Source organism: Mustela nivalis (assembly GCF_964662115.1).
Source record: "Mustela nivalis genome assembly, chromosome: 8".
NCBI lineage: Eukaryota > Metazoa > Chordata > Mammalia > Carnivora > Mustelidae > Mustela > Mustela nivalis.
Genome location: NC_139027.1, coordinates 139,756,684 through 139,773,357, shown reverse-complemented (window position 1 = coordinate 139,773,357; position 16,674 = coordinate 139,756,684). Strand labels below are relative to the sequence as shown.

At 52.5% G+C, this 16,674-nt stretch overlaps 4 protein-coding genes across 4 annotated transcripts in view; all 4 read right to left on the bottom strand.

The window, feature by feature from the left end:
* Positions 1–10,607, bottom strand: part of LOC309870593 (guanine nucleotide-binding protein G(s) subunit alpha) — a 16,251-nt gene extending 5,644 nt beyond the window's left edge. Inside the window, exons 1-3 of the mRNA XM_082742985.1 lie at positions 10,472–10,607; positions 6,643–6,715; positions 3,296–3,452 (exon numbers count right to left, since the gene is read on the bottom strand). The gene's annotated coding sequence lies outside the window, so the exon portion shown is untranslated. The remainder of the gene's footprint in view (positions 1–3,295; positions 3,453–6,642; positions 6,716–10,471) is intronic.
* LOC309870597 (guanine nucleotide-binding protein G(s) subunit alpha-like) lies at positions 3,400–10,612 on the bottom strand. The gene is made up of 3 exons (XM_082742989.1): positions 10,472–10,612; positions 6,643–6,715; positions 3,400–3,452 (listed from the first exon to the last, which is right to left on the bottom strand). The coding sequence occupies exons 1-3, from the start codon at positions 10,608–10,610 to the stop codon at positions 3,404–3,406; spliced, it is 261 nt and encodes an 86-aa protein (XP_082599115.1). The 5' UTR covers positions 10,611–10,612; the 3' UTR covers positions 3,400–3,403.
* Positions 6,677–16,674, bottom strand: part of LOC309870594 (neuroendocrine secretory protein 55-like) — a 52,139-nt gene continuing 42,141 nt past the window's right edge. Inside the window, exon 2 of the mRNA XM_082742986.1 lies at positions 6,677–6,715. The gene's annotated coding sequence lies outside the window, so the exon portion shown is untranslated. The remainder of the gene's footprint in view (positions 6,716–16,674) is intronic.
* LOC309870592 (uncharacterized protein) lies at positions 10,537–13,539 on the bottom strand. The gene is made up of 2 exons (XM_082742984.1): positions 13,035–13,539; positions 10,537–12,859 (listed from the first exon to the last, which is right to left on the bottom strand). The coding sequence occupies exon 2, from the start codon at positions 12,493–12,495 to the stop codon at positions 11,656–11,658; it is 840 nt and encodes a 279-aa protein (XP_082599110.1). The 5' UTR covers positions 12,496–12,859; positions 13,035–13,539; the 3' UTR covers positions 10,537–11,655.

Genomic DNA, 16,674 nt, shown 5'->3' with positions numbered 1-16,674 from the left:
AGAGTTTGTGTCTTCAGGGGATGAAAAAGACCTCTTGCTTGGGGTAAATCTTATCACACCTATTGCCTCAACCTTGTGGTTTTGGGTGGGGGGAGTGGAGCCCGTGTGCAGGACACACCTACTGTGCTTTAGGTCCCGGGACAGGACAGCAGCAGCAGCGTCACGTGGAAAGAGGGTGCCGCCCCCTCACAGAGGAAACTTAAGGCTCAGAGGAAAAGTGAGTCACGGACACAGGAGGGACAGAGCCCATCTTTTTCTTGCTATGTAGGATTTTTAAAGGCAATTTCAGGATTCCTAATTTTTGCAGCTTCCACTTGGTTGATTGACCAAGAGTCCTGGAACGGAGGGAGGTAGTGATCAAGCTGGGGACCCCTCAGGAGTGGGGGAAACACAGAGAAGGGGGGTGTTAGTGGCTGGCGCAGGCCAGCAGAAAGGTTAGAGGAAGGGAGAGCGCGGGGTGCAGGGGTCAGGTGCTCGCCTGTCAAAAGCCCGGCCCCCCGGCCAGATCCCGGGCCCGAGTTTTCCCCAGAATTGTGGCAGCTAATGCTTCCAGCCCAGTTCAGTCTTATCAAAAGATCTGCATGCTGATGTGAGGAAGGAGTGCCCCTGACACCGACTTCACTGCGTCCCTAACCCAGCAGTGGCCCTCTTTCTGGGGAACCAGCCTCGAAGAAACGAGACTGCTTTTCCTACCAGAGTAAGAAGCTAGTTCAGAAGTATTCTCAGCGGGGGAGGAGCGGTAGGTTTGGGGGTATGTGGTGGGGGGGGAGCAGGGGGGGTAGTTTGTGGCACCAGGAACCCCCTCAGGGCCACTTCAAAGTGCTAGAAGTCAGGAGAGCTTGAACAGACCTGATGGCAAGAGGTGTCCTGCAAACCATGGGTGGTATCTGCACCCTGATGGGAAATCCGGCTCAGTGCCGCCCCCCCTCCCCCGCCAACTCTTTGTGCAGCCCCCCTACAATGAAAAGGGACCAAGAGAGTCCTGACCCTTCTGTGGGACTTTTCTACATTGTACGTGCACCACTGAGACTCCTTTCTGAAATTAGAAACCATGTCCAGAGACGGGGCTGGAGTCCCACTCAGTTCCTCAGACAGGAGCGACTTAGTAAAGGGCGTGTTTGCCCCTAATGTTCCCTCACGGGACTCAAATCTACCTAAAACCCCACAGGACAAATCTATTTCCATTCATTAAAAACAGGCTCCATCTCCATGGTAATGAGAGCCATTAACCTTCAGTTTCAAGGTCCTACAGTAGTTAAAATTAGAGATGTCGGGGTATTAAATACCCAAATGTACGCACACCAAGAGGAAAGAACTTCCAGAAACTAGGTTCTTTCATTCAGTTTGATATTTTGGTCTAAGTAGTAGTATGATAATTGGAAAACTTCCAGTCTTAAATACGGATATTTTGAGAACGTGTTCAGTATTCATCTACGTATGTGAATAGGTGTGGGAGTATATCAAGTATAAAACAGCTAAAATAGAAATCTAAAATCTAATTCGGGTGTGTAATACTAAAACATAAAATTCTTCCATTGAAGCAATTACTATGTAGATGGAGATATTATACTGGGGCTGGCAAGTTTATCATCATTTTTACTATCGCTTAATGAATTTAACATTGATTGTGAAATTCAGAGAAAATCCCTCGGATGTCTCTCAACTACTTAACAAAGCCAAATTATGTACCAACTACTACAATCTGGGCTGACTAAAATATCGGGGCTGGGGGCTAGAAGTGCTTTTAGCACACCGCCCCCTTCCCCCCCATGTAAATAAAGCCTATGGTCTGGTTCTGAATTTTAAGAGCCCCTCCCCTCCCCCCCAATCAGCTGCCTACGTGGTCTTGGGGTGGGGTGGGGGGTGCTGCATTGTACCAAGGGTCTTTTTCGGTCCTATACCTTATCTTTGTGCTTTTATGGGAAAGGACAGACAAAAGAAGGAAGACAGAAGACAGACGCAAGATACCGGGATTGCTGAGACATGCAGAGAATTTTTATTTATCACATATGTTAATTCTTCTATTTACTTGCAGAACAGAGTCACAGAGAGAAGTGCAGGCAAGGTATTAGTAGGGTTCAAGGGTCTAGCACAGCTTCTAGTACACAGGAGGTGGTTCGGTAAGGGCTTGTCATAGTCCTCAAATGCCAACTTTTGGTACAGTAAACTGTCAGTCACTTCTATGGAGATGCCTTTTTTGGACTACTAGTAAACTACATTTTTGCCAATTAAGGATTTCATTCCACATTTTTTTTTTGCGTGTTTTTTTTGTAATTTTTTGTATTTTTTTTGTATTTTTTGTTTTATCTTTTGAGGTTAGGTGGTGGGGTCCCCTCCCCCTCCCCCCCACAACAGAATAGTATTCTTATTAGAAGTTCCTAAGACCAGGCAATTCCAGCATGCAAAGTGTGATAGGACATAGCCGGGAAGAGGAGAAACTGTAGCCATCATCTAGGGATAATAGATTCTAAAAGAAACAGATGAACAAACATGTGTAAGTTACTTTGTCCCCCGACCCCAGGATCCTTTGCCCCACCCCACCCCACCCCGCCACCGAAGCTCCTTCTTTGAGATGCCCTAGGCTAGGTCAGTGGGCTCTGCGTGTTCTCGTGGGAACAGCGGCGTCGGCGCTGCATGCTCAATGTGCAAGCGGGCCTCCGGCGGCTACCTGGCATGCGGGTGCGTGTCAGCGTGTAATGGGGAGCGGGATGTAGGAAGTGCAGAAGAACAAAACTGATAATGAACGCAGGGAAAAAAGCGGATGCCATCGTGAACTTCCTATCCACTAGCTAATACAATATGCATCCAATCAAAAATACACTCGAAAATTTTAAAAAGATCAGAGGCTTGGAGATCATTCTTAACGATGACCTCCCGCAAGGTGCTGAGGCACTTTTTTTTTTCCCCCTCCTTCTCCAAGTTACAGACAGTGCAGCACCATGTATTTTGATAAGGGGAAAAGATTTTCTCTACCCCCCCCCCCACCAAAGTCTGAAATTTTAAAATCAGACCAAGCACAGGGTGGAGGGGAATATAGCAGATAGTTTGGAAAACAAGTTGCCAATTCGAATGGACAGCTGGGGTAGGGGCTGGGGAAAACAGAAACCATATGGGGGAGGGGGTCAGTACTTGAAATCCTCAACTGATCGTCTAAAGTTGACGTCTGTAACTTTTCCCCAGCTGGATTTAGTTAACATGTAAAGGATGGCTCCCAAAAATTATGTTTTGCACTACACTTGCTCGAAAATGTTGAGACACTGCGGAGGGGTCCCGTGCAAACAGATAGCAAGATGGCTGATGGCCCTGAAATGAGTTCTGCTTCCTCCCCGGGGGCTCGGCCCTCAGTTTCCCAGTATGATCTTCATGTCTGTTTGTTAAAAAGTTTTTCTGTTTTCGAATGTGCCTACCCATCGCTGTTGCTCCTGGCAGCCTGCGGATCCTCTTCGCCGCCCCTTTTAAAGAGAGATTGAAAGCTCACCTAATCTGCAAGGCACCGCAATTTCCCAAAAACCCCACAAGCCTCTCTACATTCCTCAGCACACGGCCGCCATCCTCCCGTTCCGTCCTGGTCGCCTTTCTGGCTAAGCTGGAAGGTCTCCGGAGACGGCAGGCCGTGGAGGGAGCGCCACACTCCGCCACTGAATTAGCCGAGCCCTCTGGAGACTCTCCCGTCGGGTATACAGAAGGGACGGATAATTATTTTCTTGTGCTTTCACTAAATGTACATGCATCAGGGAGATAAAGCCGTGATTTATCTCACAATTCTTTGGAGAATATAGCAGCGCGTTAAGGCCCCCGGGTTCTCCCAGAGCTCCGTCTTTACCATGTTGTATCTGAACACACAAAGGCCCAGACACGGCTGATTTTTGCCCGTGATTTCCTGGTGCAGGACTAATGTCCTCCCTGCTTGCGGTCAGGGAAACGATGTATGACGTGTGTTTTCTTTGTATGTAACTGTTCCCAATAAACTGTCATCAATTAAAACTGTGTGCACCGTGAGGCAGCGTGGGGGGTGGGGGGTGGGGGAGGAAAAAAAAAAAAGGGAAAAAACCCTACTTAAACCCCACTTTTCCTAAATAATAGGAATTCCTCCTTGGAAGTGGGAAGGGCAGGACGGCTAAGCGTTCTACGTGGTTTTGTAATTGATTAGCTTATTAGCTCAACCAATATTAATGGCACGTTTTTCTGCTGATACTAAAGGTAAGAAGTTAGCTTTGAGTTAGGAAAATCGGCACTTGACCTCTGTATTTCTCAAGGTCAGATTAATATTACACCTCACTCTACAAATGTAATCGGCACGGCAGTCTGCGGATAGTTAAGGCAAATTTAATAGCTCAGCCCAGCCCTGACAAAGCGCACATTTACAGGAGCGAGGAGAGAAGGCCCTGCACCACGCAGACACCCTTTAGTGGACGGAAGTCACCGTGCCTTCACAGGGAATCCCTAGTGAAGAAGGTGACCACTTTTGTTGCAATACCGCACTGAGGAAAAAGAAAAAAGGAGGCTCACTTGAAGGAGACAAAAATAAGGTTTCTAGACTCACACGAATTCCCCTGTATGTCACTTCCACAGGCTAAATTTAACACCCTGAGAGATTACCTATGGCTTCCTCTACGAGGCAGGCGAACTGGGAATGTCGCTTCCTCTTTTTAAAAAGAAAATAGAAAAGAGAAGTTCTGGTTTAAATGCCTCATGTGCATTACAGACTGGCTCGCCAAGGGAGGAGAATCCTTTCTCTAAAAATTAAAAAATTGTAGGGCCGTCTGGAGAGTGATAAAACCTTAAGTCAACTGCTCCAAGGCTGTCCTACCTTCTGCTAGACTTGAGCTAAGGTAAACAGCGGCGGCCGCATCCTTTTAAAAATGCTCACCATGTCCAGTTTTAATCAAAATATTTATCTAGAGGGTACATGGTCAAATTATTTTTGCTTAACTAGATCATGAAGAAGCATGCCCCACCCAGCAAGTTATGGGGGGAGTAATTATGCAAGATTTGTCTTTAAATTACAAATTACAAATTCACATAGCTCAAAGTCGATTTCTGGCTTTTTGTTTATCAACTGCTGGCAATCTCTGGGAATACAGTTTTATTGAAGGGTGTGTCAGGAATTAAGAATTTCAGAATTGCTTTGTGACAAGTGAAAGTGAGTAGTTAATTAGCCACACGTATGTGCGTGTATTGATAACTCACTGAGCCACTCATAAAATTGGTAAAATAGCCCATCCTTCTTTAGGATGGGCTATTTATAAGCACATGAATTTGTGCTTAAAGAAAGCATCCTAAACTAAAACACCCATTTATTTGTACGCATGACATCATCCTCAGCCCTGATTATCTGACCAAAGAAATTCTAGAATGTTCCATGAAGAGCTGCCTTCAAGTGCAGTCCTGTTACCTCTGAAAGGTGAGAAAATTCATCTTTGTGTCCCCAGTGCTTGGTGCATAGTAGGCATCTGGAAATGGCTCTTTACTGTTTTTTTTTGTGGGGTTCTGGTGCCTGAGGCCATGTGGCCTTGACTCAATGCACCCCTTGGAAAGGGAAGGTGATGCAACGGGAGAAGCAAGTTTTCAGCTGAATCCAGGTTTAGGGAAGGGAATGGGATTGCTAACCAGCTAGTAACTGTTAACTAGTGCCTTCAGGTGTTTACAATCCAGTGTGGCCAACGGCCATCACCCCAGAGAAAGCCGAGGCTGGTAGATTTAGCAGTTTTCTGTTTCACAAGTGGGTGGGTGGGGGGTGGCATTTGGGGTCTGGGGAGAAAAGCAAATGCCCTGATTATCTTCAACGCTCCCCTCTATTTGCATTCTTCATGGCGTACAGAACCCACATTTCTCTTCCATCCCTAGTACACGCACACTCTCTTTTAATCTTTATTCTCAATGCGGTATCGTCCCCTTGTCCTAAAACAAGATGCCTGCAAGGACTTTTCAAAGGCAAAAATGCCCCTTGACCCGGCCGGAAGTACCTAACTCCCAGTCTCCATCACTTAAATGCCTCCTTTTTCTTTAGGCAAGACTATTGATTTTTAGAAAGGGAAACCGTGATTTGCCCATAATATTAATTCCAAAGAGGGTGGTGGTGGTGGAGGGCATGAGGAATTATTAACAGGGGCTGCTGCCTCTTTCCAACTTTGTTTTCCGTGAGAACATTACTAAAACAGTGTTTTTCCCCCTAACAGTTTCAAACACCCTGCATTGGTGCATTGCGCTGACATCTGCGGGGTGGGGCGGGGGGGCTTCTCTGCAGCGGTCAGGTTGCCTGCAAAGTGGTGGCCACGGCAGGTGTCGGCCATGTTCGAGACCCACTGCACCAAAATCTGCGGGCAGGTCTGCGGCAGACGTGCCACGGGGCCAACCAGGTGCTATTTTCCTGGTGTGTATAGGGGGGAATGGCGGGGGGGGGGGGGTGTATTTTTATAATTCCGGTGCTTTATTATTACTATTCTTATTTATTGCTGCACCAAAGATTAAAAGGGGGGGGGGAATTCTCAAAGAGCTCTTCTCCCCTGGATTTTCTATTATGCAGGCTGAAAAAATTAAGTGGAAATCAGCTGCCCAGCCCCCAAAATCTACCTAAACTTCCTAAAGATTAGTATACAACGTGTTACTTTTCCTGTGCCCGTGCACAGAGTTGACACTTACTCTCCATTAAACCCATTAACATGCAGGATCCTCATTTGCTTCACAATGGTGCTTTTACCAGATTCTCCGGCACCTAGAAAATGAAAGTAAGTCTGAGGTTATGAAGGAGGTATTTGACACACTCTGGGCAGGGAAGAGGACTGCTGTCTTTGCCACAGAAGCAGCACGCAGAAAACACACACAAGAACACATTTGCAATTTTCCTTGACATTTCGACGCAGAGAAAACAAAACACATGTCCAGCTCGGTCTACCTGCAGCATTCACCGCCACAGTCGCGAGAATTAAAGGGTTTCATGTTTTCAGGGTCCCCCCCCCCCACCTCTGGGTTGTGTTAGAATCTGTGGGGTGGGGAAGCCAAGGGGCAACGAGAAGGAAGGTCGCAATTTTGTCATTTGAGGGGGGAGAAAATCGAAGTTAAAACTGAAACTGAATCCTCGGCATAGAGCACTGGCGGGTGAGACAGATCAACGGAGGCAGCCACAGAATGCACTGTTCGTCGGAGGTTTCATGGTTAAAATACCCAGGATTCACAAACAATGCCCAGACACCGCAGTCTCCTTCAGCTCACGGACTGACGCAGCACTTCCCTCCCGCAAATTCTCACAATGCAGCTTCTTTCCGGGTAGCCTTCTCTCCCCTTGGGCTACTCAAACATCAACCCTGACCCACAAGGTTACATGTGTCCTCTTTTCCCGCAAAGGGTATTTTCCTAAAGGTAAATTCTCTCTGGATACAACCACCATGTTGCGGGGGGGTGGCGGGGGGAGCCAGTGGGGGGGAGTGGGAGCCCATCAACTGTATGTCATCTTCTCGAAAAACACATTTTAATATCAAATGTAATGCTTGAGAACAATCATAATCACATGTAGCAACAACTGTAAAAAGTATTAAAAAAACACGACTTTAATCAGGAGGGAAGATATTCCTGGTAGCTACTGAATTTTCAGATTCTTTAAGCCCTTCTCAAAGTAAGAAGGAACACACGCCTCCATTTTAAATCACCTTTCATTTGTAAACATATATTTTATGGAAAAAGCACATTTCCAACCAGCTAGAAGGAGGACTGCTATTTTTTCATTTTCTTTTTTGTAAATGTACACTCACTTCAACAAATACTCTTTGTGTGAAAAATTTTTTGCCCTCCTCCCACACAAACCTGTTTGGTTTTTTTTTTTTTTAACCATTTTTCTCCGCCCCCCACCACCACTTTTAATTTTATTAAATTGCTTTTGTTTTTACTGCCCAGAGAGCAAAGCATTCCTCCTTCTCTTGCCTTTTCACAAGGCTGTAATCAATATCTGTAAAAGTTAAAATTAGTTTCCACAGAAACATTGATTTCAAAGCAAACACTGTATCTTAATGAGCCCAACTCTCTAATAAGTTAAAATATTAAAGGCACTTTTCAGAGACTGCACACAGAGAATACATGACATTAATCAGAATCTCCAAATTCTTTCGTCAGAAGTGTTACAGAAGTGTTAAGATGTTTAACACTTCTCTCTAACAGACACAAACAGATCTGTGCCTCAGTTTCCACATTTATGAAATTAGAGAACTGGACTGAAAAACTACTGCAAGATCTTTTGTGGCGCTGTAATTTACTCAATTTTTTGTCATTAAATTCAGATGCAGTTAAAAAGAGGATTTGGGGTATCATTAGGTTTCCTCTTTGGGGGGACATTATTTGGTGAGAACCACCATTTAAAAATGCAGTCTGTGGCACTGAGTGGGGCTTCAGACCCTCATGCCAGAGGCTATCAATAAATCATGATAAAATGTGGCCATATAAAGGAGGACACCTGGGGAAAATGAGTCCACAGGGATGCAAGGTGTGTTCAGAGTAACAGTCTCAATTAACTAGAGACTTTGTGATTACTGAGCAAAGGTGTTAGAAATTTAAGGCACCCTTAGTATCACATTTGCTTCAAATTAGTATTCAGGTAGCAAGATGGCATTCCTAGGAAAGATTCTAGACTTTTCCAGGCTTATACTTTGAAATCAAGTTATATGCATATTAATAATTCACATAGCATAATTCCACCTTTACAAGTTTTAGGCAAGACTTCAACGTATCATTTAATTACTGAAATTGCAAATGCATAAACACCAGACTTACTTCCACTTAATTAATAATTTTCTGCTTTACATAAATCTGGACCCAGGAGAACAAAGAAAAGCAAACCAAACACCACCACAAAGGAAATTCAGCCTTTTACATTTTTATTCTTTATAATGAAGCTGTTTTGTTGAAATGTGACCATGAACTAGGTTTTAACCTAGCAAATTCACAAATTAACTCAGCCAAATTACTGAGGAAGTGGAAAACTTCCACACTAATTAATGCTTGTGTAATTCTTCTGGTCATTTCAACAATTTCTTTTATGCTTATGTTTTATTTTGTCCCTCCACCCCCCCCAAGAAAAAAGGAGGAAAGGCCATCTCCTTATAGTTAACAATCCCCCCCCACCCCGCCTTTTTTAAATTTTTTGGCCAAAGAGGAAAAACCGCAATCAAGAGAAAACCCAAAACCAAACAACCAAATGTCACTTGACAAACAACTAATTAACGTCTTTTCATCTCCTTCCACCTGGAAAAAAGTCGTCTCCTTAAAGCGCTCTCAATGCCCCCCCACCTTGAAAAGGACACAAAACAAAACAAAACAAAAAAATCACGCCATTTCCAGACCAAGAAGCCATTTACAGACAAATGTCATTTTCCAGTTCTGATTTGTGAATGTCTTTTTTTTTTTCTTTCACAAAGCAGTCTCAATGTGGCCGACTAACAGGAAAATGTGTGTGTGTGTGTGTGTGTGTGTGTTAATGGTTTGGTGGTGGGGTGTGGGGGGGGCTACAATTAATTCTCTCTGCTTTTCAAAAAGCCTGCATGTCTGGAAGGGGATAAAAAGGTCATACTGTAAAAATGACGTGTCATTTGGCTTCACTGGGCACTTAGCGTACTAACTCCATTTTTTTTGGTGGGGGGGGTGGTGTCTTATTTTATTTGATTCTCCTTGTCTTCCTTCCACGGCCCGACCCGGCCCGGGACACGTCTGCTCCGCGCACACAGTGTGTCCTGCCCGAAACGCACCGAGTCGCGCCCAGCGGCGGCCGCGCTCCCCCCCCCCCCACTCCGGCGCCACGACTCGCCCGCGCCCCCTCCCCCTCACTGCACCACCTTTACCACTCCGATCCCTTCCGAGGGGCTGATGTCACCCGCCCCCCCTCCACTCTCCTCGGCCACTTCCCCCGCCAAAGCCTCCCCTTGGCGAGGTCCCCTTGGCCACAGCGGTGCCCCCCCCGCGCGTCACCCCCTCTTCCCTGGCCCCTCTTTCTTCTCCCTCTCCCAACAAATCACACACCCCACGGAGGCGGGTCCCCCTCCCTCTGCCCGCCACCCCATTTCCTGTCCCCGAAACCCTCTTTTTGTCGCAGTCTCCCGAGCCCTGTGGGGCTCCCCCTCCCCCCCTCCCCAACAAGCACCCAAACCCCTGGCGTCGTGTAGGCCTCGCGGAAAACAGAGAGAGGAAAAAAAGAGCGAAGGGGAGGGCGAAAGAGAGAGAGAGAGACAGAGAGCGGGCGGACCAGGGGAGGGGGCCCCGCGCCCGCGCCGCCGCGGCCCCCCGCCCCATTTTGAGCCCCCGCCCGGCCGAATCTGCGCCCCGGGGTCCCCCTTCCGGCCTCGCCCCCCAGAGACAGAGCCCGCGAGCGGGCGGCGGGCTCGGGAGCGCGCGCCCGGGGCGGGGGGCGGGCTCGGCGCGCGCGGCCTGCGGGGCGCCCCGAGGGGCCCCCGAGCCGGGCCGGGGCCGGCGCCCCCCGCCCCGCCCTTACCCAGCAGCAGCAGGCGGTGCGTGGCCCGGTAGACCTGCTTGTCCTTCTGCAGCTGCTTCTCGATCTTTTTGTTGGCCTCGCGCTGCGCCTTCTCCTCGTTGCGCTGGTCCTCGGTCTTACTGTTTCCGAGGCAGCCCATGGCGGCGGCGGCGGGGCGCGGGGCGCGGCCGGGCTGCGGCGGCGGCGGCGGGGCCGGGCGCGGGCGGCCTCACGCGGGCCGGGAGGGCCGGGACAGCGCCGGGCGGGCGGGCCGGGCGCGGGCTCGGCTCCTCGGGGAGGAGCGCGCGGGGCGGACTGCGGGCCGCGGGGCGCGCGGGGAAGGGAGGTTGGCGGTCGGACCGAGGGGAGCGCGGAGCTCCCCGCCCCTCGAGCCGAGGCCGAGGGGGCTGATGGCCGCCGCCGGGCCGAGGCGGACCAGAGCAGGAGCTGCGGGAGCTGCTGCCGCCGCTGCCGCCGCCGCCGCTCTTATTGCCTCGGCCCGGGCCCGCCGCCGCCCCGACCCAAAGCTTTGCAGCGGGCGGGGGGAGGCGGGGGGAGGAGGAGGAGGCGGCGGCGGCGAGGGGGGGTGGAAGGAGGAGGAGGAGGAGGAGGAGGAGGGATGAGGAGCAGCCGCGGCAGCGGCCGCGGCGGCGGGGAGGGCGGGAGCTGGCGGAGGGAGGCGCCCCCCTCCCGGGTGCCCGGGAAGGTAGGGGGGGGTCCCTCCGCCCGCGCCCGGCCCGGGACAGGACGGGACGGGGAGCCGCCCCCTCGCCCCCCTGACTCGGGCCCCACTCGGGCCCGGCCGCGGGGGGAGAGGGGGCGGCCCCGAGCCAGTGACGACCCCTCGCACGACGCCAACGCTCCACCCCCCGGGCCGCGTAGCCCTGCGGCCCCCGAGGCCGAGCGCCCCCCCCTCCCCTCCCGCGGGCGCCGCCGAGGGGCCGGGGTGGGCGGAAGGGGAGGGAGCGCGAGCCCGAGCCCGGACTTCGGAAAATTTTCGAAAAGAAGAGAGAGAGACACAGAGAGAGCCAGAGAGCAGGGAGAGTGTGGAAAAAGCGAGGCGAGCACGAACCAAAGGACAGAGCAACCGAAAAGGAAAATGTGTCCAAACACACACACAAATACTTAATAAAAATCCACACTACACAGCGATGGTGGTGTCTGGTGGTGGTGGCGGTGGCGGGGGGCGGGGGGCGGGGGGCGGACTAGATGAGCCGCTCGTCGCGCCCCCGGCGCCGGGCGCCATGGCCCGAGCCGAAGGCACCGCTGCCCCCGGAGCGCCCGCGGCCCCTGCGCTTGGCACGGCCGCCCAAGTAGGAGAAGAAGGCGCAGCCCAGGAACACTCGGAAGCAGCAGGTCGCCCCGAACACGAAGCCGCAGCCGCGGCCCTGCTCCGTGCGCTTCTGCAGCAGGAAGTTGAGCACCCACGAGGGGCTGCGCACCGAGAAGACCAGGAAGACCACGAGCGGCAGGTGGGCGCTCAGCGCGCCAGCCTTCAGCGGCCCGGGCCGCCACACGACGCCCCCCACGCGCGGCGCCGTGTAGTAGGCGTCGTCCTCGTCGCCCGAGTCCGTGTCCCACGCGGCCCAAGCCCTACTCGTGCCCCCGCCGCCGGCGCCCTCGCCGCCCCCGCCGGCGCCCTCCGCGGCGCCCTCGTCGTCGTCGGCGGCGGCGGCAGCGGCGGCGGCCTCCGGGCCTCGGGCCTCCTCCCGGGCTTCGGGCGCCTTCTTCTTCTTCTTCTGCATCTTCTCCAACTTCTTCCTCTCCTTCTCCTTCTTCTTCTCTTCTTTTCTTCTCTGCTCCAGCAGCTTCTTCTCCATCTTCCGCCGCTCCTTTTCGGTCAGGAACTTCTCGGGGGGCGTTTCCCGCGCCGTCTTCGGGGTCTTCTCGGCGTCCCCGCTCTTCCGCGGCGCGAGCGGCTCTCTCGGCTCGGCCAGCGCTGCAGCCGCCGCCGCAGCTTCGGCAGCCACCTCGGCCGCAGCCGCCGCCGTCTTCTTCTCGCTCTCCGCCGCTCGGGCTTTGATCTTCATGGCCATCTTCAGCATGGTGGCTCGGCCACTTCGGGGTGCCCGGCTCTCGCCTGGCCCGGGCGCCCTGCTTGCCCCCGGCCTCGGCCTGGCCGGCCCCCGTGCGCCCCGTGTCGGGGGGAGTCGGCTGCGATCCCCGCCGCGCTGCCCCGGGGCCGCGGAGCGCGGCTGCCCGGGTTTCGGGCTGCTGGGCTGGCTGCCTAAGAGTTAGCGCCAATAAAGGATGAGCAAACGAAAAAAGGGGTGAGAACAAACCAAAAAGCACCCAACAACAGCGAGAAACCAAAAAGCACCGAGAAATGTCAAACAACTCAAAAAAGAAAAGTGCAGAGGCGCGATGGCACGAGTTTGCTGTTACCCTCAGGCGCTCCTCGGTTTGGCTCTTGGGCACGCCAATGGAGAGGAGAAAAGAGAAAAGAGAGAATTGGGGGGTGCCCGGGAGGCACGGGGCAGGGCGGCAGCGCCGGGGCGCCCCTGCCCTGTCCCGGCCCCGGTGGCTCTTGCCCGCGCCGGGCGACTCGCACTTCCGCGGGAGGCCACGGTGCACCCGGACTTACATGTGAGTGAGGTGCACTCACACGCAAGGCAGTGCCTGCCTGCCTGCCGGCTGCCCGCCGCCGCCGCCGCCGCCGCCGCCGCCGCCCCGCGCCGGGACAGGGGTTCGCTCCCGCCGGCGCCGCAGCCCCGAGCCGGAGAGCCAGCGAGCCAGCGAGCGCCGCGCCGGGCCAGCCACCTGACGCAGCCCGCTCCGCGGTGCCGACGCAACTGAGTGTCCCCGCCGAAGACGGCGCTCCTAAGCAGCCCGATGACGCCCCAGCCTCTTCAGAGGACGGACCCACAGCGGCGGCCCCTATAAACCGAAGGGGAAGCCGAAAAATCGGCCCGCCGGGGACGCGCCCAAACGGGCCGCCGCGCACGCAGGGGGTGCGGGCCATTGTGCGGGGGGCGCGGGAGTGGGTGGGGGGCGCCGGGGGCGCGGCGGCGAGGGGCGCGGGGCCGCCCAAGGCGGTGGGCGCCGGACCCCGCCTCCCAGACCTGCCTCCCAATTTTCGGTGAGTGGTGTAGCCCTGGGCGGCGTGCAAAGTGTGCGACGGCGGCGCTTTTACCCCCGCCGCGCCTCCTTACCTCCAGGTTCCCGGGCAGCGCACGCGGGGCCCGCCGCCCACCCCCCCTTCCCCGGCGGCGCGTGCCCGCGGAGGTAGGTGTCGGCAAGACAGATGAGTCGCGACGCCTGCCGCGGGTTTCGGAGCTTGCGGCGAGAGGCGCGACGCGAGCGCACAGCCCGCAGCGGCCGCGAGGAGCAGCGAGCGGGCGACGCGAGGGCCCGGCGGCGGCGGCCCAGGCTGTGGACTCGGTGCCCGCCGCGTCTTCCCAGGCGCGAGAGGTGGCCTGCCGGGCTGTCCTGGTTCTCCGTGGCCCGGCCTGGGCACCGCGGAAGCCTCTGGAACAGATGGAAAAGTCGTTTATTGAACATGCGTTTGTCCGAGAGTTGTTGAAAAACAAAACCAAACTCTGAAGGGTCCCCACACTAGGACGTGGAAGAGGGCACTGGGCGGAGGGCGGTGATGCCCAACTTCTCAAACTCCGAGGCGGCTCACTTTTCTGGGACCCCAGAGGGGTCCCGTGTGCCACCCGGGTTTCTGCCTGCGTGTAGTTCATTCATTCATTCATTCAATACACGTGGTCCCTGCGGCCCACCTGTGCCCTGGTGAGTCCCAGCCGTAGCCCAGGTGATCAGGCCAAGACCTGGCGACTGCCTTTGATGGGTGAACCCTGGTGGTCAAAGTGGTCGTGAGGTCTTTGCCACCTTTGACCTCATCTGACTCCTCCACAGTCCCTCACACTTCCGAGGCCTCAGGATAGAGAGAGGAAGGAAGCCTGCTTGGAAATAGAAACACACCTGTCCCACCTGGGGGTATGAGGCGACGGATACTTCCAGAGGCCTCGAGCAAACTCGCATACACTTCTGGGTTTTCTTTGAAAACAGACACTGGTAACCATTCAACAGAACGGCCGGCATCCCCTTTCCCAAAAGTAAGAAAAGCTGTGACAGATGGAGATGTCACATACTATTTTTCTTGGCCCCATCAAGTACACCTCTAACCCTGTTCTACAAGGCCTCTTTTTTAATGGATCTAAAAGACAACAGAGGGCAATTCAAAGTCACGAAAGAACACTGGGAATTAAGAACAGGAAGCAGAAGCCGCAGAGGCCAGACCGCCACAACCTGCAGCTTCTGGTCGCCGAGGGCCTCCGACTTTCTCCAGCGCCTGTCCCTGTGCAAACCTAGCCAGGCCTTTATCACACTTCGGATTCTGGCCTCTCTTCCACACAAAAATACACCTTCCTTTGAAAAGAGCTCTAAAGAACTACTGTTCTAGGTTGACACTTTTTACCTAACCCAGAGCGGATAAAAATAGTGAGCTCCCTGACCCAAAGCGGGCCGGCCCGTAAGCCACCTCGGCAGCGTGGCCCTCGGAGCAAGGGTTCTGTGGCCGGCTCTTTGCACAGATCATGACTCACAATCGCTCACCAACTAGATTAGAAACTCGTTGAAGACAAGGCCCCAGTTTTCTATCTTCCTATATTAAATAAAAACTTCTCGGTTGAATCTGATTCATTGATTGTCGTTTTCAAAAATTGGCGAAGACTTATAAGGAGGGGGAACAGGCCAGAAATTTCTGTTAAGCTCCATTTGTTCAAAAGCATCTTCCTTCCTGCTTCTAATGTGGCAAAACACCAACACACTGTATTTAAGAGGAACAAGGTAAATAGTAACCAGTACAACCTTGATACTTCTGTCAGTAGCTACACATTACTACAGTGGATATAATGTCCCCTCTCCTTATTTGGAAATCCTTGAGGTGGGTTACCATCCCCTCCCCCCTTTGGATAAACATCACACCTGAACTTTGAAAGGGGCGAAGTTGTCCCATGTCACAGAGACACATATTCCAGGCAAGGCACAATCGGGACTATTGTCCCGGAAATGTATTGAGCAAGGTCAGACTTGAGTTGTTCCAGCTTCTAACCTAGCAGGCCATCCTCCAGAGGATTTCACTTGTCTCTGTATGGCTTTCACCTATATGTCGTGATGACCACTGAGGGACAAATACAGCATTTACTTTGTAAACAGGTGACAGCAGGTGGAACCAAGGGTTTAAGGGTAAGCAGATGACACCAAGCACTCTGGAACACAAGCTCGTTTGTGGTCTGTTGGGCTTTCTGTTTTCACCCGACACAAACTGAAAGACGAGATTTTACTTAATTGGTGTGGTGAGCCGACACTGTCTAGAGTTTTCGGTCTAGCATTTGACCTGCCCAGGCCTTAAAAGTTTTAATTTTTAAAAAAGGCTTTCACATTTGGAGGCCTCCATGCGTGACCTTTTCATTATGAATCAGTAATTTATTCTAATAGATCGCTGCCGTTTTAAGTACCTGGCTTTCGCTCTGCAAGTACAGAAATCCATTAGCATAATTCTTGGAACAGTTCAACTAGAGTTTTCTAATGGAAGGGGCCTCTCGTTTGGCTCAGGGAGAGCTGTAAGTCGTGGAAACTTCAGGCTCCAGAAGGGGGCAGAGGGCCAGAATGTCCTGGATATAAAATGTCTAGGGAGGGCACAGGTCCCTGGCTCAGGTGACCTGCTTCCTGCCAAAGCCAGCAAGCTGGGATAACACACCCTTAACCTAAAACACTAGGTCCCCTAATGATACAACTTGGTTAAAAACAGATGGTGTCACACACACTGCCCAGAGGGACTCGCAACAGTTCTTTCCAACACGACATTTTACGACAATGAGTCCACATGTCCGGGTTTGAATTGTGTGGTCTTGTAAGCTTCATATTTGTGGATGGATGTGTCTGAGTAAGAAGGCCTTGTCTGCTTTCAGAAGCAACAGACTCGCTACAGCTTGGAATCTTGAAAATATTGTTACACTTAATGATGTAATTCAGGTTTTGGACAAGGGTGTTCTTCCTGGTCTTTCATATGCTGGGGTCATGGAAAGAGCCCAGAGAAAATATAATAATATTTTAATAGCCTAGGAAACAATAAATAGGTTTCCACTGAAACAGAAACCCCAGCTATAAGATTTTAACAGTATTTAGTGCTTCCATGGTGTTTTCAAAGCACATTCTGCACTTTAAGTAGAATGACCAAAATTGTTGCAAATGAACGTGACCTGAAACCCGTGCTA

Coding starts and splice junctions, on each gene's coding strand:
- LOC309870597 (XM_082742989.1), bottom strand. CDS start 10,610: ATGGGCTGCCTCGGAAACAGTAAGACCGAGGACCAGCGCAACGAGGAG. Junction 6,716..10,471: donor GCACCGCCTGCTGCTGCTGG/GTAAGGGCGGGG, acceptor TTCATTTTCTAG/GTGCCGGAGAATCTGGTAAA. Junction 3,453..6,642: donor GTTAATGGGTTTAATGGAGA/GTAAGTGTCAAC, acceptor TCTCTTTAAAAG/GGGCGGCGAAGAGGATCCGC.
- LOC309870592 (XM_082742984.1), bottom strand. CDS start 12,495: ATGCTGAAGATGGCCATGAAGATCAAAGCCCGAGCGGCGGAGAGCGAG.